The sequence below is a fragment of the Festucalex cinctus genome, chromosome 1 (assembly GCF_051991245.1).
Source record: "Festucalex cinctus isolate MCC-2025b chromosome 1, RoL_Fcin_1.0, whole genome shotgun sequence".
In the NCBI taxonomy this organism is placed as follows: domain Eukaryota; kingdom Metazoa; phylum Chordata; class Actinopteri; order Syngnathiformes; family Syngnathidae; genus Festucalex; species Festucalex cinctus.
Genome location: NC_135411.1, coordinates 40,559,319 through 40,583,990, shown reverse-complemented (window position 1 = coordinate 40,583,990; position 24,672 = coordinate 40,559,319). Strand labels below are relative to the sequence as shown.

Here is a 24,672-nt window from a genome sequence, read left to right as displayed (position 1 = left end):
TCCACATGTGGCTATCTATGTCATATCCTCGCCATCATCTTTGACAGCAACAAAAAGGCAGTGCTAGCAAAAATGTCACAACGCTGGACATGTTTTAATATTGAATGGACGAAAGAGTACAATTTCCTGGCCAAAAGCAGTAGAGACTCGTTTCACGGGTTCTGCACGCTTTGCCGGTGTGATGTGGACATGAGCAATCCGGGCAAAGCAGTCATAGAACGTCACACGGGGATGGAAAAGCATAAAAGCAAAAGGCGAGCAGCAGGTGTGTCATTATTGAAGACATTTTTTTCCTTATTTGCTTTTCAAAATTATTTTGTGGCACGTTGCACTTTTACAGAAGCGTGTTACTGCTTAGTGGTTTAAGAACATGGTACTGTAAACTAAATAAATTGTCAAAAATAACTGACTTTTTGATTTTTTTTGTCATTAATTTGATACTTCACTTGTTCTTCCTTTAATATTAATTATATTTACTTGTACAATTAAGTATTTTATTTTTAAAGCGATGCAAGACTTATAACTCATTTTTCAGTACTGTATTGGATTAGGCATTGTGCATAATGAATAAAAGTACAAATATATCTGGCATCTTATTGCCTGAATTTTCTTTTAAACCGATTAAGTATCAAAATAAGAACATACTGTGGTGAACGCCATTATCCTGGTCACGTGATTGAGATGACGTGTGCCGTGCGCAAACGACAGCTGCCGTCATTCGCTTGAATGGGAGATGCTGACGTAATGGGCAAGAAAAGACCGTCTTCTATCCCAAATACTGCGCCAATTCTGTTCAGAGTAAAATCCTCAGCACGTCCGGTTTGATGTCATTCCGTGTGGGGGGTTGGTCTCCGAAAATGTGCTAAAGCGTGCTTAGCACACGACATGGAGCATAGCCTGGAAGAGTAAAAGTCACACGGATGTTTACTGTCCAGGTTAAGGACTGTCCACAACTTACATTTCTAGAGTGAACAGTGTCAATTGTGACTTGACTGGTAATTTGAGCCTCTGTAACATGCAACTTGCACTTCACAGTCTCCACACCCTTATCGGTTGGTTTTATCTTCCCTTTCAGCTGGAAACAAATTTTTGGCGGGTCCTCCGTGGCTATACTACTTTTTGAAGAAGTAGTAACAATGCTTGTTTCAAACTGCTTTATAGAGTTGGCCTGTTAAAAAGTTAAAAAAAAAACAAAACAACGAAGTTAATGGTTTTTGCCAATAATAGGATGAAGCTTCACTAGATATTGAAGGAGAGTCATCGCTAAAGTAGACTACTGTATAAATAAGAGGACACTAATATGCACCTAAAACCTAACTAGATGTTTATATTTGTTTTGAGCTAATAAAAAGGGTTGTTTTGACATCCAAGTTGTTGAATGATTATGGCAATGACAGACCACTATGAAGGTTGTGCTCAAGAGGCACACAAAGAATTCTATTTACTTCCCAAACATGAAAAGTATCAATTGGAGATATGAATAAATCTGTTTTCACATTGTGTACTTTCATAAAAGTAAAAAATAAATAAATACAGTGATCCATTTTAACAGCAATACTGCCATCTATAGGGTGCAAAGAAAACAACATTAAATTTTTAGTTGTGGTTTTATTTCCTTGTTTCTCTATAACACTTTCCATAACAATAGAATATGCCAACATACCTCATATGGTCCAGTAAGTTAATTTAGTATATGACAATGCAACAGTCTATTACAGTAGCCACTATCGTTTTAGATTAACATTCAATTGCATACATAGACATCAGTGAGGACATTCTTCAAGTCTTGTTCAGGGTTACTAGCAGTGTCTACCCATCCTAAAAGCACACATTCTCCATTGTTAGTGCATTAAATTAGAAAGTGAGAAACTATCTGAAAATTGTAAAACACACCGTGCACCTAAACAGTTGAGGTGACGTGACTGTTAATCGCCCTGTCTAATGTGGTCAGTCGGCACTTGTGTTGACTGTTGCTAGCAGCCAAACGTTTGCATACCCATGAAAGACATCTTTGAGGCAAATTGCGCTACTTTTGTAACGCAGCAAAAATAAAGTGCCTTTTACGCGGATAGTGACACTGAGTAATGAGTTTCAAATGCATTCTGCAAATAAGACATACAGAAATTACTGTACTTGTACACAAATGGTTTCTGTAATTATATTATAGTTCCTTGTCCATCAAAGTTGCCAAAAGCTAGATGATTCATAGATGTACTGTATATAGAATTCCGGCAGTATGAAACCTTCCTCTGGATATTAGAGACATTAAATGGCAGTTAACATGTGGCAACATCTTTTGCTTTTTGGTCCATGCTGCAACGACACACGAGCGTACGTCAACAGACAGCAAGCTAATAAAAGAGTACAGGATGTGAAATCTAGGAGGATGGTGATGAGTGAAACAGATGTGGTGCTTAAAGGAGGTAGAGAGGAAGATACACAACTTTGTTAAATAAGGCCAGCAAGAGCAAGAAAAGTGTTTCAGTGCAAGATCTCCAGGAGGAGACGTTTGAATTCTCCGCCGCACTCGCCATCCAGGGCATCTTTTAAGGTGACATCATACTTTTCCAGGTACAAGTCCTTCACCGTCTCCAGGTCAATCTGGTGGATAATTGTGCCGTCAACACAAAGAAGTCATAATACTACATTACTATGGCAGAAGCATGAGTGCGACTCGAACATGCAACTTTGTACTTGTTCACGTGACGCCACCGTGGGTAGCCAATATGTTCACAAACACACACACACACACCTCTGAGCGACCCACGATCATGCGGATGAGTGTGTCCTCATCGGTCCCGAGTCCCTTCATAGCAGCATTTAGGCGTCGTGCGAAGTATAGCTGAGGGTTCTTTGCGCACCGAACTATACAACAAACACAAATACGAGTTAGCATCACCATTGTCATATTTTATACTTAACAGATAAAATATCATTAATATGATTGTGTTTGCAAAGTTGCACGTCTGGTCTTTAAAATTAATCATCACCTTGTTACTGACATACCTAGAGTGACGTAGCAGTCCTTCAGAGTTCCTGTAGCCTCAGAGTCAATCGTGTCCAAAATATCTGTCCCCGATAGCTTTCGTCAAAAGACACAAATGTAACATTTTACTGACAGCAATGATGACATAGTCAGACCCTGCTCCAGAATGTGAGTGTTCGCTACTTACTGCCTCATAGGCTTTAAACGTGGCCTGAAGCTGCATGTAGTTCCTGTGTACGAGGATGTAGCTAAAGGTGGACTCGTCTGTGCCAAACATGCCTTCTCCTGCCTGGTGGGTGGTTACAAACAAATGACTGCAGGAAACCATTCATTTCCATATGGAGCTCATTTCACGGATTTGGCTTATAGTGCTTGTAGTTCAAGCACTTTTTGTTGGTGCGGAATCAGTGCTTTAAGATTACATTCAAATGTATGTAAAAGTTGAATACAACTGAATTGTACTGTACTATGCTCAAAGAAAGTTTATGCCACTGTAACGTTATGTCCAGTATGCACATTTAATTCTGTGATTCTCTCGTACCACTAGAAGGAGCCGGCGTACCACTAGGTTAGAGTTGGGAGACTCACTGCCTACAGGCTGCATGTGCCAACACTCGGTTGGGCCCTCTATTAGTTTTTCAGAACTAAAATATTTACCAGAGCTGAGCAGTTGAAACTTCTAATAAGAGTAATGGTGGACATTACTCAAGGTTGCATTGACTGTAACCCCAAGACTACTTCTTACTTTCTCTTTAATTTATTCAAGCAGTGCAAACAAAATGTTACATACAATATATGCAAGATGGATTATGAAAAAGGTGATTGTGTATTCTTAACACGGGGCACAATGTACCTCAAACAAAGACGCAGCGTCCTGTTCAGCTAAGCCCTCATCCACCTCGTAGCCTTCATCTCTGCTCGCCTGTAGACAGGTTTCATGATAAAGAGATTTCGTGAGGAGTAGAAAAGCCAAAGCGATGGATCATATTAGTATCCTTACATATTTGGTGGGATCATAATCATCTTCAATCGACAAATAAAGGGCATATTTGGAAGCTGCAGCTCAATGGATAAGATTTGAATACGAGTCATGCTGTTTTTGTCATTTTCACAAGGGGAAGGGAAAGGGTGGGCTGGAGATGGTATGCAGGCACAACAATGATGTGGTGTGTCGCTAAATATCTCAGTAGGCGAATAAAAGCAAGCAAAGCTATTGTATGAAAGTTCTCTCAGGGAAAAGGCAATTCTAATTCTCCCTTCTCATCCATTTTGACAACTCTTTTAGAAACAACTATTCCATGATTAGGTGAATCACATGCGTTTACCTGCAGGAGTGACATAAGGAGGTTCCTCACGTCTCCACTGGTGTCGTCTTCAATGTCAGCCTCCAGGTCACGTTCATGCACTACACAGATACAATGACTTCTTCTACACTTTATTCTTATTAAAACAGGAAGTCAACCCCAAAAAAATTTGGTTACAATAATATGCGCCCCCGCTAGTCTAAACACAGCATTTGAGTTTGTGGAATATGAATAAAGCAGCAAAATCCACCCGTTTTATCTATTTCACGAGGCGGCCTTTTTTTTTTTTTTTTGGCCACACACACAAACACACCCCCACACACAAACTAACATCGTCTAACATGGGGAAGTGAACACACACCGACCGGCATCAAAGGAAAGTGACGGTTCCACTCCTCCACCCGGAGTCCACGAGGCGGCCATTTTGCCACTTGCTGTTGACTGAAAATGAGCTTGTAGCGAGTAGCGACGGGAGTCGGAGGCAGAGTGTTGAAGTCCGGAGCCAAAGACCGGCGATTTATTGACATCAGCTTCTCAGCGTTTAACAGCAACAACCGCTGCGCGAGGCTCACAGACCTACCAACATTTTGTTCTTTTATCCTTTCATCCCCTCCAACTCCTCCTTCGTGCCAAGGTTCCTTGGGTGAATTATGTTCTAATCACTACAAACTCTCAGTTGCTCACGGGACCGGCAACAACCAATCGCGGCTCACCCGTCTTCTGTGTTTTGCCACAAGACATTCGCAAGCTGAGCCGTGATTGAGCATGACCTGAACCCTGAGCAACTTGAGGTGTCAGTCTATGTCAAAATGGCCACCCCAAGAGCTAAAAACAGAGGTGGATTTTGTTGCTCAATTCATATTCCACAAACTCAATATTAACCAGAATAACATGTTTAGACTAGTGGGGCTACGTAGAATATTACTAATAAATAATATGCACATCTCTCCTCATGTCAACTTCAACCTCTGAAAATGTCAGAACAATTGCCACGGTATTTTTTATTTTATGGGCATTAAGCCTTTTTCCTCACCATTGCACCACAGCACTCAAAAGTTTACATACTCCAAGTATATGCAAACTTTCAATCTCAACTGTCGCCTTGCTGCTTTAAAGATTTATTTTCCTCACTGACGTCATCTAATCGTGATTTGAAACTTTGCCAGTATCTTTTATATATAACTTTTTATAGGCTACAGCATCATGCCTCCACATAAACGGTGTCTTGTTATTTGAATGTATGAACAATTCATTTCATAAAAAAAAAAAAAAAAAAAAAAAAAAAAAAAAAAAAAAAAAAAAAAAAAAAAAAACTTACCCTGGGCATAGGCCTCTTTGTAACTGATGATGTCCTGATAGGGGAAAAAAAAAAAAAAAAAAAGACAGAAGAGTTCATCAGAAAGATGAAAAGTGCCAAGAGTCCAGTAATCTTTTTGAAGAATGTACTTGAACCATTTGTTCTTTTGTGGTTTGTGCTATGGAATATTGTCAACCCATTTGGTTTGAATTGGGATTACTCTATTCTGCAGCTATTTTTAACAGGATGCATTATGCATTAAGTGCATTCACAGTTGCAATACAGTACTTGCTTGCCAAGAGACCATGTTTAAAAAGATGTTATTTTACCAACATCTAACTGACATGAGTGCATAAGAAATGTTGAGAAATCACACCCTTGCATATGTTAACATTGTAATGAAGATTTAAAATACGAATACAAGACTAAGTGCTTGTTGATGCTTATGTGATGTCTTTCCTTGTGTAAAGCACATTGAGTTGTCTTGTGTATGAAATGTGCTATACAAATAAACTTGCCTTGCCTAAGACTCTGTATTTGCACCTACATTGAATATGTTCTGTGCATGAATGACCTTTTCCCCCACACCAAAGCAAAAATCTGTGCTGATCTATTAAAGTGTGTGGGCATACTTATTGCCCCCCGGCTCGGCGCCAGTACGTTGGGGTTCATCCCGGTAGACGAGAGGGAAGCCTCCCTCCGCCTTCGGGTGGGGGTACGGGTCCTGACTGTTTGTGCATATATGCACCAAACAACAGCTCAGAGTAACCCACCCTTTTTGGAGACCTTGGAGGGTGTGCTGGAGAGTGCTCCGCCCGGGGACTCGCTCGTTCTGCTGGGGGACTTCAACGCTCACGTGGGCAATGACACTGAGACCTGGAGGGCTGTGAATGGGAGGAAAGGCCCTCCCGATCAGAACCCAAGCGGTGTTCTGTTCTTGGACTTCTGTTCTCGTCAAGGATTTTCCATAACGAACACCATGTTCAAACACAAGGGTGTCCATATGTGCACTTGGCACCAGGACACCCTAGGCCGCAGTTCGGTGATCGACTTTGTAGTCGTGTCATCGGATTTGCGGCCGCATGTTTTGGACACTCGGGTGAAGAGAGGGGCGGAGCTGTCAACTGATCACCACCTGGTGGTGTGTTGGCTCCGATGGTGGGGGAAGATGCCAGTACGACCTGGCAGACCCAAACGTATTGTGAGGGTCTGCTGGGAACGATTGGCAGAATCCCCTGTCAGAAAGAGTTTCAACTCCTACCTCCGGCAGAGCTTCTCCCTTGTCCCAGGGGAGGCGGGGGACATTAAGTCCGAGTGAAGCCATGTTCCGCGCCTCCTTTGTTGAGGCTCCCTCAGGGAGTCCTGTGGGGGCTGCTTCGGGAGTACGGGGTACAGAGCCCCCTGATACGGGCTGTTCGGTCCCTATACAACAAGTGTCAAAATTTGGTCCGCATTACCGGATTCATTTCCGGTGAGAGTTGGACTCCACCAAGGCTGCCCTTTGTCATCAATTCTGTTCATAACTTTTATGGACAGAATTTCTAGGCGCAGCCGAGGCGTTGAGGAGGTCCGGTTTGGTGGCCTCATCATTGCATCACTGCTTTTTGCAGATGATGTGGTGCTGTTGGCTTCATCAAGCTGGGATCTCCAACTCTCACTGGACAGGTTCGCAGCCGAGTGTGAAGCGGTTGGGATGAAGATCAGCACCGCCAAACCTGAGACCATGGTCCTCAGTTGGAAAAGGGTGGTATGTCCTCTCCGGGTCAGGGATGGGATCCTGCCCCAAGTGTATGGTGAGAAGTTCGGTCATCCGAGAGGGAATCAGAGTCGAGCCACTGCTCCTCCGCGGTGAGAGGAACCAGTTTAAGTGGTTCGGATGCCTCCTGGACGCCTCCCTGGAGAGGTGTTCTGGGCATGTCGCACCAGCGGGAGGCCCCGGGGACGACCCAGGACATCCTGGAGAGACTATGTCTCTCGGCTAGCCTGGGAACGCCTTGGGATCCCGCCGGAGGAGCTGGTTGAGATAGCTGGGGAGAGGGAGGTCTGGGTTTCCCTCCTAAAGCTGCTGCCCCCGCGAGCCGACCTCGGATAAGCGGGAGAAAATGGATAGATGGATCTATTAAAGTTTTTGCAGGAGAATCTCCTAGCTGTAATAATTTGACACCTCCTATAAACTCTACTTGAACAAGAGCAAAAAAAACTTATTGAGCAATTTACAACTGGTCCTAAGTTAAAGTTACTGCAAATTATTATAATCCCACTTCTGTGTGCTTGGGGTAGACAGGCGGATCAGTGCATCGTCTGCAGTGGTTTCCAGTTATTTTTAATAATTGTTATTTTTTTAAAGCATATTTTGACATACCTCATTATTAGCCGTGCACAGGATTTCCACCAGCACGGCTTCATCTGTGCCCGCCCCCTTCATGGCCTTCCTCAGCTCCTTGGCGAAATAGACATTAGGAGGGTCCAACATGGCCATAATGGCGTTCTCAAAGCTGCCAGTCAGCTCCTTTTTCAGGACCTCCTCTAACTCCTGAATGATCAGACATACTGTAGCACGATGCGCTGATGCTGACATGGATGACAAGATAAAGGCAGGTACTCACATCATCGTACTTTTCAAAATACGCTTGCTTGATTTCCAGACGTTGGACTGCCGAGCGATTGGCCAGGATTTGAATAATGGCTTCTTCATCTGTTCCTGAAAGGAGCACATTTGCAGTTTTAGAGCAAATTTGTTTGTCCAAGTACCTACACAGAAGAGGGCCTCACTAAGATCACTTTTGTCCTTGAAAATGTACTTTCCAATTTTGTGATATATTTTACATCCAATGGCTAGAGAGCTCACAATTACATCTCAAGTTATTAAAGACTGTGTGTATGTATTTTACAAAAAGAGAGTAATGCTAGTAATCAAAATAAGAACATTGAGATGAGCAAAACTTGAAATATTTAGGAGTCATTTTTGATTTTGACTGAACAGAATGAAGTTTAACTTGTCTAATTTTAGATTTATTAGAAATAATTTAACATTTGAGACAGCTAAGCTCTACTTTGATTCAATGATTGCATTACATATGCTGTATTGTATGTCAAGATGGACAACATCTTGTGTAACAAGATTAAAATCTGTAGAAACTGTCTATAAACAAGCCCTAAAAGTACTTGACAAAAAAACAAAGAAAAGAAAAGAAAACATCATTGTCATATCCTGAAAAAGTATGGCCTTTTGAACTGGGAAAACATTGTAAAATATACTGTTTGTGTCCTTGTTTACAAAGTTTTCCATGATAAAGCTCCACCACCATTATTACAGTTTGTTCAGAGGAACTAATAGCTCAACCAGAGCTGGCTCTCGGGGTGACTGTAAATTGCTACTCAGGAAAACTGCTTTTGTTCAAGCTACCTTCTCCTATGGCTCATCACAATCGTGGAACTACATACCAAGTACAATACGAGAAATATAAATATATCATTATTTTCTAAGCGTCTGAGAGCATGGCTATATGCAAAGCAGATCTGTCAACATAACATTGAATAAAAGTTTTCCAGCTGCCTGCAATGTAATCCTTAGTAGTGTGTGATTGGCACTGTTTTTTTGGGATAGAAATGTAATACAACTACGCATTTTATGTATTATTCTTTTATTTTTTCCTCTTTTTTTTTTTTTTTTTTTAATTGCTTTTACTCTATCCTCTCCCCACTTTGGGCACCTTCCTGCCGATGGGACAAGTGATGCAAATTAGTCAAACGGCTATAATCCTAGACATATTTACATTTGCAAATGCTCATTAATATGTTATGTCCCATTTTTTAAAATAAACAAATGAAATGAAATGAAAAAAAAAAATCCTTTGTACATGCTTGTAATGACATGATGCTTCACTCAGGTGTGGCTTCTCCCCCTAATCAAAACAGAATTTCCAGGGCGGTTGCAGTGAGGGTGGACAATAGGTGCAACAGGAAAAGACAACTATTGAGCTCGCCTTGAATTTAAGTGATTTTTCTATTTTTAACACTTTTACATGCTTGTTCTGCAGAACCCAGCGTCCTAAAAGATATGCGTTAAAAATAAATGAACACTATAAGAAATACTCACCTAAACCTTTACATGCTTGTCGAATAGCCTTTATGTCAGCTGTAACATCAAAGTCCTCAAATGGGACGACTGTAGGCTAGAAATGAGAAATGTAGACAGGAACAGTGAAAAATGTCTCACTTGCATTTAAAAAAACAAAACAAAAAAAACTTCATGGGGATTTATTTTTATTATTATTATTTTTATTTATTTATTTATTTTTTAAGATATCGTCCAATATACCATGTACACAAATTGTGGATTTACCAAGACGACATTCATGTCACAGTATTTATTGTAATGCACATTGGTCTACAACTGCACAAAAAGTGAAATTATTTTAACTCATAATGATCCCTTCCCAACATCGTTCCCTTTTAGTTTTTAAACCATCTCTAATGTCTTATCCCATTTGGAACCAGAGGAGGTCTGGCCATGGGCGTGACATGCAGGCCGCTTGCAGACTGCGGTGAAGCCTGTGTGTTGCTGAGTCATTGCCAGGAGCATCCACCCAACTCCTCTCCTCCATTCATACAGTGCAGCATTATTGATTAGCCCATCTCACAAATTTCAAATGACTGCTGCTTGCATCCTTATGGTGAGCGTCTATTTGTTCTCTTTGCAAGAAATGTGCTTTTTTTTTTTTTTTTTTTTTTTAAACAAGTCATAAAAGAAGATGATCACTAAAAGGACTTACTACAACCATATTTTGCTGTATAAATACAGATGACTTGATTTACATAAATTGTGACTGATGTAGTATAATGCTGATCTAAGACAAAAACAAAACAGCAAAACATTGCTCCAGATGCCGATGAATAAGTGGAGCACATATTGCCCCTCATGGAAAATAAATTTTGTTTCAATTTAAATACGCACAAAGTTTACAATTCGGGCCTGGTCGTTTGGTGGAAAAAGTGCGTCGTTTGGAAGGGAAATGACGTAACCCTCCTCAACAGCGCCCTCTTGAAAAGACGACAAAATGTTTGACCCACATACAGCTACATAACATGCACATTCGTTTTAAAAAGATGTACTGTACATAAGTGCTAAAAACCTGAAAAGAATGACGTCCACAATCAATTCTGACTGAATATAGTTAGTTTTCTTACCTGCACGTTGCCCATGATGCTTCCGGAAAAGTGTGTGTTGTTGCAAAAACACAACAGGAAAGGTTATGAGTGTGTTTGTTTTGTGTTCGGATGACGCGTGTGATATGCTGCCCAGTGTGTGGAGGATGTGATGAAGATGATGAAGACGATGATGCTGAAAAGGAGTGCCAAGTCCTGCAGAGAACAGCCCTGTCCGGTAGCTACTGCGGGACTGACGTCACCACTTCTATTAGAGGAAAACAAAAAACAAAAACAAAACAGTGCACTTCATGTAGTTTTCAACCAATGGCTAAAGCTGCAACATAATTATCATGGTAGCCCATTGGGCTAATTGTTTTGTCATTATTAAGATTCATGACGTCGTTCTGTTGTTCCACAAGATGACAGTGTTGCACCATGTGTTCCAAAATTGTATTTTTTGCCCCCCCCCTCCTTCTAAAATTGCTTTGAAATGTAACGTTCAGGGTGGGGGTGATCAAAAACAAATTGCTCAGAAAATAAAGGAAAACAGATTTCACAAAATCACATTTTTCCCTGGGTAATATCTGGGAGTCATTTTCACACAAGTCAAATGGGATAACCACGGACCAAAATACGACGCAGATACGAAGGCAGCCAATGATGTAGGTCTGTGATAAATTAACGTTTCAATTAATCCTGAAATTTCACCCCAAAAAAACTTTAACATTTCATTAGGTCACAATTGTCAAAAAAAAAAAAAAAAAAAAAAAAAAAAGTATTGTACCTTCAGTAAATCCATCGTCGATAAGAAGATTTTGTCTGTCACTATTGATCATTGACAGCTAGAGCAAATCAGACCAATTGATCTCCCACGGTGTGCCACGCACTACGATTGAGAACCGAGTAGTTCACAACGTGGGGTCGGGGACAAATTTGGCACGCGCAGAATTACCACTATAGGTTTTCATTTCATTTCGGTGTATGACACACTAACTGCGTTAGTGTGTGTTATTGAAGGACCACGTGAGAACGGAACTCCACGCATGTCGGAAGAGTAAACGTATTTAAAAAAATAAATAAATAAAAAACATCCCAAAGCCAACTTGAGCATGGTATGTCTAATTATGACCAAACACATCACAAACAGAGCACATAAACCTTCATAACACCAGGTACAAAAACTTACACGAATGGAACAACAATCACGTCCTATGGTGAGCAGCACGTGAAGGAGTTGATTGGTTGAGGAGCATATGGCACACGCCAGACGGAAAGGACAACAGGTGCAACTAATGAGCTCAGCATTAATTAGCTTCACATGAATGTGACGGGAGACATAAAAGCACACTTCTAGCCCAAACAAAAGAAGTAAAATATGAGGTGGCAAATGCACTGAAACTGTACTTTAGTAGAAGTATATATACTTGTGTGTGTGTGTGTGTGCTTATGGATGTATATATAGCCATCCATTTTCTTAACCGTTTATTCCTCAGAAGGGTCCCGGGGGGTGCTGGAGCCTATCTCAGCTGGCTTTGGGCAGTAGGCGGAGTACATCCTGGACTGGTTGCCAGCCTATCGCAGGGCACAGAGTCGAACAACCATCCACACTCACAAGCTCACCTAGGGACAATTTGGAGAATTTGTATGAACCAGGTGTCCTATATACATAGATTACAGTCACATTCTTCTTTTTACCATTTTGAATCTCTACAGTTACACATTCCATTATTCCATCAACGTCATGTTTGTTAATACATTACATTCATGTATATATAATGCAACCCCACCCCCTATTTTATTTTCTCTATTTACGTATCTTAATTCATATTCATCTAGACAAAAATCAATACCTTTACTGATTTTGAACTAGGTTTCCACCAGCTATAGCTAAAACTAAAGGGATGGGATGAAAATAAATAAATAGTCAGAATCAACATTTTTATACATCCTCCGACTATTAAAGTGTATTGTTAATTTACCATCAGATTTTACATGATTTGCAAACTGCTGTTGAGTAAAAATAATGACATTCATTTACCACATTCATGAAAATGCTTAAGTATGCTCTCTTGAGCCACATGACGATGTATTCTTATACTGGCCCTCTCTCACACTGTTAAAGTTAATTACAGTACAATATGTATTCTTTATTATTCTATACTATGATTTGAGGTCACTAATGGTTAGCATGCCTGCCTCATGGGTCATGGGTTTGAATTTTAGCCATGAGTTTAGTCATGAGTTTGTATGTTCTCTCCATAGGCAACTTGTTCTCTCTTACAGCCTCTTCGTACATACCAAAAACATGTTTTAGGTTCATTTAAGACTGAATTGTCCTTACGTATGATTGGCTGGTAACCAGTTCAGGTTGTGCCTCACTTCTCACCCAAAGTCAGCTAGGATAGGTTAGCAATCCTAAAAAGGATCAACAGTAAAGAAATGGAGGGAATTATTTATGTATTAATTAAAAGATGAGACAGACCAGGGACCACTTAGGTTTAATATAAATATTTAATTCTGAATTAATAACAGTGTATTCATTGTTTATACATGCAACACAATATGAAGAGTTACACAGAAATACTCCCACATGGGTGCTTCAAGAGTCTATAGAATTTTGGGAGTGAAACCAGAAAACAAGCATAAAATACTGGACAGAACATGTATTTAAAGGCTGATAGAAAACATTTGTGAGAATTGAATGTTTACTTGATTACAAATAAATTAAATAAGTGAAACGCATGTTCATGTATATATTTGTTGCATCTTCTGTTTTCTGAAAGCTGAGCAAATGAATGAAACGAAACATCATAGAAACGGCAACTTTGAAATCTAACTCCCCTTGCACAATGTATTCATTTATTGATTTTTTGTGATGTGACCCTTGCACGCTCACGATCATGCATCAGTTAGCATGATCAGAGGATTGAAAGGTTGACTGTTGATGTTAACAGTATCAGAAAATAAACATCTATTCCATGTAAAGAATCTGAAAATGTGAAAACATTTTGAGAATGTGAGGTGTAAATTCCAGTTTTTCTATACAGTAGGCCTATGTGCAATGTGATTGGCTGGTGATAAGTCCATTATGTACTCCAACTCTCGACCTATGTCATCTCGAGCATACTTCAGTTAACCCACAACCCTAGCAAGAAAAAATCAGTATTAGAAAAACAGATGTGTAAGGAAGCCATTTTGTCAAATTGTAACCTAAACCTATTTAATAGATACAGCAAGTCAAAAATGATTGCTAATACTTTTTATAAAGGGACACAGTTTTTAAGCAAAAACAGAAAAGAGAGCATTTATGGATGCCTCAACACTTTCTGTGTGTAACTTTGAGTTGTCTGATATACAGTATTTGTGCATGTAGGTGTACAATGAATCTGCAAATGATGTGCATTTCCTGTGGTGCAGGAGTTGGCAGATGGCAGAACAACATTTATAATTCCACTGTTGCAATACGTAAACAAATAAACACTCGGATACTCAACAGTTACCACATGCGATGGCTTTTCCGAGTTGCTGACAGACTTTAGCTACTGGACGATATTTTGTTCTTCCCATGTTCTTCAATCATCATCGTGCTGTGAATAAAATATTTCATCTGGTTTCACACAGCTTCAATTTACTCCTTTTTTGCCCTTTGTTAGTATATGATGTACTGTAATAATCCCCCACCTGGGCCGAAGCGTTATTGGCTCTTGGGGGAACACATACATCAATATTCAACAAAATGATCAGATGAAGCATTCATTATTTGTGAGTGTCAGAAAGATGAAAAGAATACAAGTGAGATTCACTTGAGTAAAAGAAGTGAATGCATATAATGATGAAATGTAGCAGTGTGCAAGCAAAATATTTGCAGACAGGCAATTCATTCATAGTGACTTAAAAGTGCATTGAAAACGACAGCAAGCAACATAACAGCAATTTGCAATTTAAAAAAAAAAAATGTATTAGGCTAATGGCCATCAGGGTCAGTGGGCCTTATTCACCAAAAAGCATCTGCCAGTTGATTTGAACTAGGAAAGAAAACGCTTAAGAGCAATAAAATAAAAATTAAAGCAAAAAAAAATAAAATAAAAAATACACACATACCGGTATGCCATGGAATGTACAGTAAGTGCTGACAAAATAATTTGTCAAACAATTGCTTATTGGCCTTCATTAATTCTTCACTTGCATTATTGGATTTAAATTAAAATATCTTCATAAGGACTTTTGAATCAAACTTTATTTGAGTTTGCATGTGGTCCTGAAATATCCATTAATTTTTCATTTATGTCATACAGTAATCAGATATGCAGGAAAACAAGTGCACTGCTGAAGCAAATGAATAAAAACATTATCACAGAATAATGGAGGACATTCTGCTTGCTCGCTCTGCATGCTTACTATGGGATGGACAGAATAAGACTGGGGAACAATTTTGAAAAAAAAAAAATATGCCGAGTTAGATTTTTATGGTGACTGAAACTTAAAATTGTCATGCTGATTCCAAAACTGCATTCAAGTTTTTCCTCCACAGCTACCCTCCAGATAAGCAAAATTCCACCGATTAGCTGTAGTAAGAAGAGCTGAAACGATTGGACTCAGACAACTACTTGTTTATGCAGTCACAATTAAGTCTGTGAAAGGTGAAACTGCGGTAAAAGGTGTGTGCAACTCCCATCAGTACTATCAATGTTTGCAAACAGAAAGACAGCATAATCAGAATTAAGATAATTGCTGTTTTTTCTCTTAACTTTGTGACCATTGGCATACCGTTGTAAATTCTATTTTGTTTTTATGCTATTTTTCTTTTTATTTTCAAAGCTTGTAAGTATTCCATCTGAGTGTTTTATTTACATACATAAACATTTCCCCTTTAAAGAGAGAAAAAAAAGAGAAAGAAAGAAAGAAAGAAAGAAAATGTGGATTTTATAGCCAGGGTTTGGGAATCCAGGTCCAGAAAGTAAAAATGCTGCCACAGATTGGCTTTAGCCACAGTTGCTTCTACTCAGCTGGCAGGTAAACAAACTTGTTTCTACCAGTTGAGTAGAAGCAACTGTGGCTAAATCCAAACTGTTTCATGGTTTTTACTTTCGGACATGGATTCCCCAACCCTGCCTACAGCTCAAAAACATGACTTGAATAGAGGAAAACTGAGACCAGTTTTGGATTCGGCACCCAAAGATGAGTTAAGAATATCTTTCAGACCTAACTCAACAAAAATTCTATTTCCCAGTGTAATCAATGCATTGCCATCGTTGTCGAAGTTGTTAGATTGGGGCTCTTAATGATTAGATAGGTGACACGAATTAGGCCGTTGTCACTGTGACCTGGTCTGGCTTCGTGCCTTTCTATCAATCTGCACTCTGGCACACTTATCCAGTCTTAACCAGTTAAGACCATCAGGTCACACATTTTCATGTAGGCTAGGCATAGCCGGCCCCCGTGTGGGGGGATGGCCAAGGTAGTATAAGAGTAGCGACCATTTTGAGCGAGGCAAGCCTTCTTCCGCATTCAGTAGATAAGGCTCCATAGCTGTGTACCCGATCTTTCTGGCATCCATTGAATAGTTCAACTGAGAATATGCAGTCTCCTGGTTGCTATTATTAGTATAGCGAGCATTCAAGATAAAAGAACCGGTGATGTCACAGACATAATTTGCAGGGGAATTATGACATGGCTTCGAATGCCAAAACAATTGTTAAAACTCTTTTTCTTGTATGTGTAGTTGATAAGAACCAGATCAAATTGTCTTGATATCAAATTGGATCTATCTACAGCAAAGCAGTGCTTCTTGCCTTTAAACCAGAGCATTAATTATTGCATCTCCACCCCCCCCTCACCCCCCACTCTACTAGCGACAACTGTGTAGAAAACAATTTTACATTGCAATCAAATGTGCTGGAGAATGTAGGTCCGGTGGCACATTCTCAATGAAAAGTGCGTAATCAAACATTGGAAACTTTGCTTGGTCGTGCTGTAAGTCTTTGTATACAAATGGAAAAACACCAGCAGGCATCATGCCGTCTCTCCTGGGTCTTGCTCCTCAAAGTCCCAGGGACAAACGTCAGCCATTTTTGGACCGGTACTGACCGCAGGTTTGCGATACCCCTCTTTCTTCCTGTCAGCGGAGACTTTAGTCTGACCAAAACTGCTGTTTGAGGCTTCGCTCTCCCGTGAGAGGATCTCTGCCCTCCTCACCTCCGCCGCCTCTGGGTCTTTGCTGGAGCTCCTCCGTCGCTCCGAGACGGGCCCCCCGTACTCGGACGACTGGCTAACACGCCTTCTGTCTGACGGCGGCCTGCTGGAGGAACTCCGTCTTTCCCGGTTTTTCTCCCTCCCTTTCTCCTTCTCTGCTTTGTGATTGGATGAGCAGGAGCCTTTCCGTTTCTTCTTGTGTGTGGAAGGGCTGCCGCAGACCTTCTCCTGCTTGGGTGAGGGTGGGCTGTTGTAATCCCACGGGCAGATCTCTACCATCAAGGACGGAGGTTGCAGTAGGCTTCCTGTGGACTTGGAGTGGTCTGAGTGGAGTGCCTTGGGCTTGCCATCAGTAGGCGTGACGCTCTTTTTGCGCCGGATTCTGTCAGGGGAAATGGAGTCTGAAACCTCACCAAGCATGGGCTGCTCATCAAACTCCCAGGGGCTCACATCTGGCTTGAGTGGCAGAGGTGATCTGGGTCCACGAGATTTCCGGGTTTCCCTGCTCTCCTCCTTTTCCCCTCCTCGATCCTTGGAGCGTCGTCTGTTTGAAGGAGACTGCCCACTTTTCAGTCTCTGCTGAGACCGACTACATTTGCTGATGCCGGAGCTGCTACTTCCTCGTCTGCCTGCATTGGTTTCCTCCGGGGCGATGGACACATGCTTCTGTGTCTTGACTTCAGACGGTGTCTGAGCCTCTTCCATCTCCCAGGAACAAACTTCGGACACATCATACAAGTTCCTGCCGGTTTCGGAGCAAATGGATGGCTGGCTACCGCTCACCTAGAATCAAGCAAGACAATAAATTAGCATGAAATGCCTCAACTAGTGGCACTAGTCGTGCAACGGATCACAAAAGTCATGGTTCGGATCGGATCATGGATCGGATCATTTTTGGGCCCTGGTAGTTTGGGCCATTCAAACTAATGGGGGATTAGTAACCCCGACGCTGCTCTCGACTGGGGAAGTCCTCACTCTTCGCGTATGGTTCTATGGGACTTTTTGAGCCGTGTAGGATTTAGTGTCTTCATTTATTTTGTAAAATTACTTTTTAATTAAATAAAACAAATAAAATAAATCAATTCAAAATATCTAGTATAGCCGTTTAGGATTTAGAACAAAACTTTTAAGTGCAATATGAGGCAAAAACATTCCTATTTTTTCTTACATGGTTCATGTGTTAAATAACAAGGTTAAAGTTGTGTTCCTATAATCTAAACAGCTAATTTTGACATTTTGAGTTCAACGTTTTTTGTTTTTTAATCGGCAAGTATTTTATAAAATAAATGAAAACAAAGTTCTATTTATCTTTTTTTTTTTTTAAATAATGAAAAGATCTCAACGTGCAATTTAAGGCATATTCCCTTCCTTTAAACATGGAGAGTGAATTACAAAGTAGCCTTTGTCCAGAATATTGATAAAGAATTCAAGTAAGCAACGAGCCAGCTGTCAAACTTACTTACCAGCTGGTGTTCCTCGAGACATCGGCAGCCACACACTCGTTATTCATGCTAACAGGTAGGCGCTAGCTACTTACGTTGGAGACTTCTGCCGTATAATACAATGACGGCGTAATTAATTAGCGGTTTCTTAGCTTCCTAAATTAGCAATTGAACGTGAGCTCGGGATAGCGTTGTGTTGATCGTTGGTCACAAATACAATGTCAATCAAAGAAACGTCAGTCGACTACCCATCATGCCATGACATGGGCGAACTTCAAAGTAAAAGTATACTAAGGCTGTTTGCTTTGCCGTCAATATATTACTGTATTTGGTAAAATGTATTTTGATGCTAGGCTTAGCGTGTTACGTTGAGAATGTTTCCGCTTCCTTGACATCTCAGAATGGTGTCGACTGTGAATGCACACTTTGTTTTTGTCCCCCCTCCACCAACCAATCCACGGATCGGGCCTTATCCGAACCAACCACGTATCAATGATGAGCCGTTGCACCACTAATTGGTACCCATTCAAAAGATACCTGCTGCTTCATGATGCCCATCTTCAGAGGTGTCTTGGAATACTCCACAGACTGACTGACGATCATTTTAGGATAATGTTCAGGAGTCTCATCCACCTCTGACAACACCCTCCCCTCCTGCCCCTTCAGACCTTTTTTACTGGCATCCTCCACACTCTGTGTCTTGTTGCTGAGGCCCGGCATCTTCTCCTTGGCGCTGGCAATCACGCTGAGAGACTTCTGCATGATGGAGGTCCGCAGATGCACAGGCTTCTTTTCGTGAGTTAGGTTGTGAACACTCGCTGACTTCCAGAAGAGTGGAACTGACTCAGTGGACTCTGCTGGTTCCAGTTGTGATGGCGCGGGAACTGGTTCCAGTTGCTTTTTGCAATGCTTGCGGCCAATGAGGGAACCAAGAAGAGAACCCTCTCCGCCAATACCCACTGGAGTCGTTTTGTCCGCTGATGCCGACCCACTTTGACTTCCAGTTTCATCATCTTGGTCGCAAACATGATCATAGCTGAGTGACTTCTGCAAGCTTATGACTTTGTTCTTGAGTGAATCTTCTCGAGGTTTGCCTAAAGGGAGATTAAAAGCTGAGACTGAATCTTGACATTTGTGAGAAATCATGCTCTCACCTCATACATCCATTCCATTTTCTGATCCGCTTATTCTCATCAACAGAGGTAGGCACTAGGCGGATATGTCGATCTCTCAGTCGAGTGCTTTATGATGCAAAGCCTCAATAAATACACGGATTGAGCACCAACTTAAGCAGTTTTTCGTCAGTCGATCCAGGTCAGCAAAGACACAGTATGTGTAATTTTTTTGAGGTCGCACTTGCTGAAAAAGTTGGTACTCGCTAAAAATGTGGGCATCAGTCATCGACGCTGCCGACAGACAGACGAGAGTGCCCGCCTTTTGCTCATTATGATGAAATTGATAGGTTGATATTGTGTATCAAAAAATGATTTGAATCGGAAAATCGTCAGGGATGGGGACTTCAGGTCCAGAAAGTAAAACCCCGGTCACAGATTAGCTTTCCCCACAGGTGCTTCTATTCAACTGGCAGGTAAACGAGCTTGTCTCCACCGATTGAGTAGTACACTTGTGGCTGAAGCCAACTCTTTCAAGATTTTTATTTTCTGGACACGGATTCCCCCAGAAAATCGATTTTGATATAAAAGATGCGTGTACATTGAATCCTACCGACTTGAACCTCTCCACTGTAAAACTTATGAAATCGTCTTCTGTTGGAGAGATATATTTTTGGAAGAAATGCCACATTTATAGTACTCTCAAAGTGAGCCGTACCATATCGAATTAAACAAAATACCACAAAATCAAATCAAATCATTTCACTTTAAAATTGTACCACCCTTGAATCGTATTGCACCACATGTATCATAATACATAATGAATCATCTTTTATTGGAGAGATGCACACTCCTAGTTGATATATTAGCAGCAAAACAGTGCTTCTCATTTGTCGCCCTTACTCAGTCGAGACTGAAATATCTGGACAAGAATTGGATTTGCAGCGTGCAGTCTTGTAACAGAATTTTACATGCACCATTTACAGGATCCCCACAAAGTCACCGTCTGTCTCCATTTTGTTCCTAATACAGAGCTGCGTCACGTTAGCAGGCAGCTCAATGTGATTGACCACTTTTTACACACCCACAGACTTCGGGTTACATAACGCATGCTTGAGAGAACTTGTAAACGTAATTTGCTTGCTTATCCAAATTAGAAAAAGTACGCTTGCGCCTTTATAGTTCTTATACCTAACAGAGTAGTTACACTGTTGAGAATTGATTTTAAAGTTATGAATAAAGGTTTTATAATGACACCAAGTCCTATTTTAAAGATGACTACAGTAAAGTCGAAGCACCAAGATCTCACCGTGTTGATTCGTCTCCATGTGGTTTCTCCTCAAAGTGCTGCGGTTGCTACCGTGCTCACTGCCATCTTCCCGGCTACACTGGCGGTGGATGTGCATGGTCTCTGGGATCTCGGTGATTCTTTTCATCAGCGTACGACCGAGGCCCTTCTTGGAATTGCGTTTCTTTTGGAGGTGAGGGTTGTTGGCGAGCATCTTCTTGCGTTTGTAGACTTCAAGTTGAGCATAGAGTTTTTTCAACTCATCCTGAAAATTGAAGGTCAATATCAATAGATCTGGTCTAGTCAATAACTAGATTTCCACTGCTACAATATGAATTTTCAGATCACTAAACAGATTTCAACATCTATTAATTAAAACTAGATTCAGTCCACAGGTCTTCTGTGAAGACTGATATGGACAGTCCCTACTATCCGAAATTATTTGTCTTATCCTGTGACATTCGTCAGCATTTGGAATCAGCCGAAAACCAACTCGAGCGTGCATGTGTGTTTCCTCACCCGAATATCCTCAGGGTCCAAGCTGTGCTCACTCCAGGCAGAGGTGATGCTGTTGTTGAGGTAAGAACCAGATCTTCCAATGTCCAGCTCCTCCTCATACGCTTCAGTGGCAATATCATCCCGAGCCTGAGTCCCTTTGGACAAGAACTAAGACAGAGAGTGCCATGGAATTAAAAGCACACAGTTCCAAAAAGAAAACTGTTTTGCAAGGAACACTTTTTGTACTCGTAATTATTATGTCAAAAATATCCGTGAAGGTGATCTGAGCTGTGACGGCGCTGAACAATCATTTCCTGCAGTACATACTTTAATGAGATGGATATTCGGAAATTAAAAAGCTTTCCCATCTGAAATTGCATTTGCTCTATTTAGGCAAATGATCCATTTCTGCCAATAATTCTGAACCACAAAATAAGGACAAGGGCAGAGACAAAATTTCAAAAAAGATGTTTAAATCTTGCTATCTTTCACTGTCAGGAAAAAACTAATTTTCTTTTTTGAGGGGTCGGGGTGCTGACTCCTGATTGGAGTACTCTAAAATGAAGCAGAAAAGAGGTTATTTTTCAGTCAAATGGTGTTCCAGAAGCTTGTAACATACTAACCGCGGAAACCTTTTATGCTATCTGACTTTTCCACTGGAAATAGTTAATGCAGCGCCATGCATCATTTCCATTCATCTGGTTGAAAGAGAATTGAAACGCTGTGGTACAGCTACTGTATGCACCCAAAAATATCAGCCAATGACGTGGAAGCAAACCAGCTCTTGATCAACTGGGATTTCACACACAACAATGTATTGTATGCACAGAATGGTGTAAGAATTCTCGCCAATGTGATTTTTGGTACAGATGTTACAGATGTTTTTTGTCAAGTCTGTATTGATCTAATGCACACCATTACCTCATCCCAGCAACAGAAAGTTCAGTTTGGAATGGGGATGCACGATAATATCGGTGGCCGATAATTATCGGCAATTAGTCAATTTGACGTCAAACAGATAAACCAGATAATAGAGAAATCTACCGATAATTCTCGGCAAATTGATTTCATACAGATAAACCAGATAATAAAGAAATCCAGCAATAAATATAGACATGCCACATTGGTCCATCTGTTGGGGTTGTGGCTCATATCAATAAAATTCAGCTTCATGATGCTTTACATACATTGAAACATTGTGCAAAGTTTATACAATGTTTCAATGTATTTGTTAGAATAATAGTAGGACTCGAAAGTATATTTATATTCAAGTTCATTATCGGCTTACTTATTGGTTATCGACATTGGCACTTCTAAATTATTGGTTTATCAGTATCGGTTGAAAATAGCATTATCGTGCATCCCTAGTTTGGAAATCATTAAAACTAAGTTTCAGTTTCAAGCTTTTTTATTTATTTATTTATTTATTTATTTTTTAATACAGTATCTATATATTACAGTAATTTTGTGCTGTACTAGGTATTTTTAGGCCACGGAAATAGTTCTTCGATTTAATGGACTATGGGATAAACCCTCCCCACAATTCAGTCATATAAATGCAGTAGCTGATGGTGTAATTATTTAGTTTTGCTTGAGCAGTGAAAGCAACAACAAAGGGTGGCCCAATATTTAGGCCAGACTGAGAAACAGACGCCATGTGAGCTTAACACCCTCCCGTTGTGCTTCATTATCCCGGCCTACTCGACTGACTCCAATGTCTGAGGCGCCTAATTAAGAGCGAATGAAAGAAGCGGGAACGTTGATGGTGTATTGCTTTTATCACACAGCGGGGCGATGAAATGTTTTCTATCTGACGTAAGAGATTGCATATAAAGACGCCCATGGGAGGACTTAACGAAATTACAATAATGACTAACGCTATTTTGAATGTGTTTACGGCACAGGCCGCAAATGTGCTTCTTTATACCTTTTGTGAATGTATATTAATGTACATTGTAATGTATTTTATATTTCTCCTATTGCATGAGCTAAAGCAGATTAATGAACTGTTGTGATTGGACGTTGCAATACAGCATCGGCCTTTATGTAAATTTCTCTGTGTTGATTATAAGAGTCATTACACTTAGAGAGGGAACGTTTCAGTTTAGGAACCTAAGATGATTAAGACGCAATAAAGGATTACCCAAAACTATAAGAGCCTCTAAGACTTACAATCCGTTGAACCAGAGGTGGGCACAGATCATTAACTGCAGATAATGGTGCGATACCTTTGGAACAAGAAGCACTCCCACAGTCACAGTGACAGTTAGATGAGTGTGAGCGAATATCAGCATCAGCGTCCAGTCAGGGTGAAGGCCCGGCGCCAGCGAGAACCTGCAGGAACACGAAGAGTCTGTTCAGACGCAAAGTTGAACGTTAAAAGCCAGACAACTCTTGCAGTCTGTGAATTCTGCTCTCAGTATTGGGCTGATATCAGGCCTTATATCAAGATACAGGGAGTCATCGAGTTACGACGACGTTCCGTTCCTACGCTGGCGATGAAACCCGAATTTTGACTTAAGTCGTATTTCACCATTAAAGTCAATATTTACATCAAAATACTATGTAAAGTAATTAAAAAAAACATATTTTGTGCAACCCAGAAGAGCCGGAACCAATATTTTGTGTTTCCGCATGGACAGTCATTACTGACGGACGGCAGACACGGAAATGTGACGCACCTGATGGCAAGCTGACCTACTCGATGGACGTCCGTTACTGGAGGTAACAACAACAACACAACTTAAAATAACTTTAAGATGGTATGATTATTGTGGGAAATTAATGAAAAAGAAGGTGCTACGGATGAGGCACGGGCGCCGTAAAGTCGAATCGACGTAGGTCGTGTACAACGTAACTCGAGGACTCCTGTATTGGTACTCGAGATGACATCCAATAACAGTACCGGTCGCCCTCTTGTGGCCAATTTATCATCAGGAACAAGAAATTGTTTTTGGGGACATTTTGCAAATTAAAAGCATTAGTGCTATCGGTGCTTGGTATCAGTATCGGTCTCTATTGAAGTGGTCAATCCCTAATCGGAAACAAAGCAGGAATGTGTTGAACTCTTACATACTGTTCATTTTCAATGCACACATAATTGTCTATATCAAATTATGAAAAACATATTTTTTTCAAATGTACTAATACCCTAGCTTACATTTATAAATACGTAACTAGATGTTCTCCTTTCCAACTTGCATGAACTAGAGAGACAAGTGAAAAATGCTGTTCTAAGTAAAATGTCAGAAGGCTGAGTCTTGCTCCCTTCCTCTGCGTTTCTATCCAATGACAACACTGCATTAAGTGTGTTTCACTCTCCCACATGCGTCTTGTTGTCTCATTAGTTCGGCTACATTTAGTTCCAAGGTTCCTCCTGTCAGCGGCTGTCAGGGCATTCTT

At 40.7% G+C, this 24,672-nt stretch overlaps 2 protein-coding genes across 5 annotated transcripts in view; both read right to left on the bottom strand.

The window, feature by feature from the left end:
* Positions 1-1,588: 1,588 nt before the first annotated feature.
* Positions 1,589-12,074, bottom strand: LOC144028393 (annexin A13-like). 4 transcript variants are annotated; one of them, XM_077535641.1, is made up of 12 exons: positions 11,925-12,074; positions 10,778-11,003; positions 9,687-9,762; positions 8,194-8,288; positions 7,950-8,120; positions 5,609-5,642; positions 4,312-4,391; positions 3,840-3,908; positions 3,174-3,275; positions 3,007-3,082; positions 2,753-2,865; positions 1,589-2,601 (listed from the first exon to the last, which is right to left on the bottom strand). In XM_077535641.1, exons 2-12 carry the CDS (start codon positions 10,790-10,792, stop codon positions 2,482-2,484), a joined length of 951 nt encoding a protein of 316 aa, XP_077391767.1. In that variant the 5' UTR covers positions 10,793-11,003; positions 11,925-12,074; the 3' UTR covers positions 1,589-2,481. The 4 variants fall into 4 exon arrangements, with proteins under 4 accessions (XP_077391767.1, XP_077391770.1, XP_077391769.1 ...); XM_077535644.1 differs by having other exon boundaries at positions 7,950-8,117; XM_077535643.1 differs by having other exon boundaries at positions 10,778-11,000; positions 11,925-12,000.
* A 1,156-nt stretch (positions 12,075-13,230) lies between these two features.
* The window catches only part of gpr158b (G protein-coupled receptor 158b), a 67,219-nt gene continuing 55,777 nt past the window's right edge, over positions 13,231-24,672 (bottom strand). The window contains exons 9-13 of the mRNA XM_077535640.1: positions 23,499-23,604; positions 21,292-21,438; positions 20,794-21,037; positions 18,910-19,466; positions 13,231-17,713 (exon numbers count right to left, since the gene is read on the bottom strand). Of these exons, the coding sequence (XP_077391766.1) occupies positions 16,751-17,713; positions 18,910-19,466; positions 20,794-21,037; positions 21,292-21,438; positions 23,499-23,604 (2,017 nt within the window). The 3' untranslated portion in view covers positions 13,231-16,750. The remainder of the gene's footprint in view (positions 17,714-18,909; positions 19,467-20,793; positions 21,038-21,291; positions 21,439-23,498; positions 23,605-24,672) is intronic.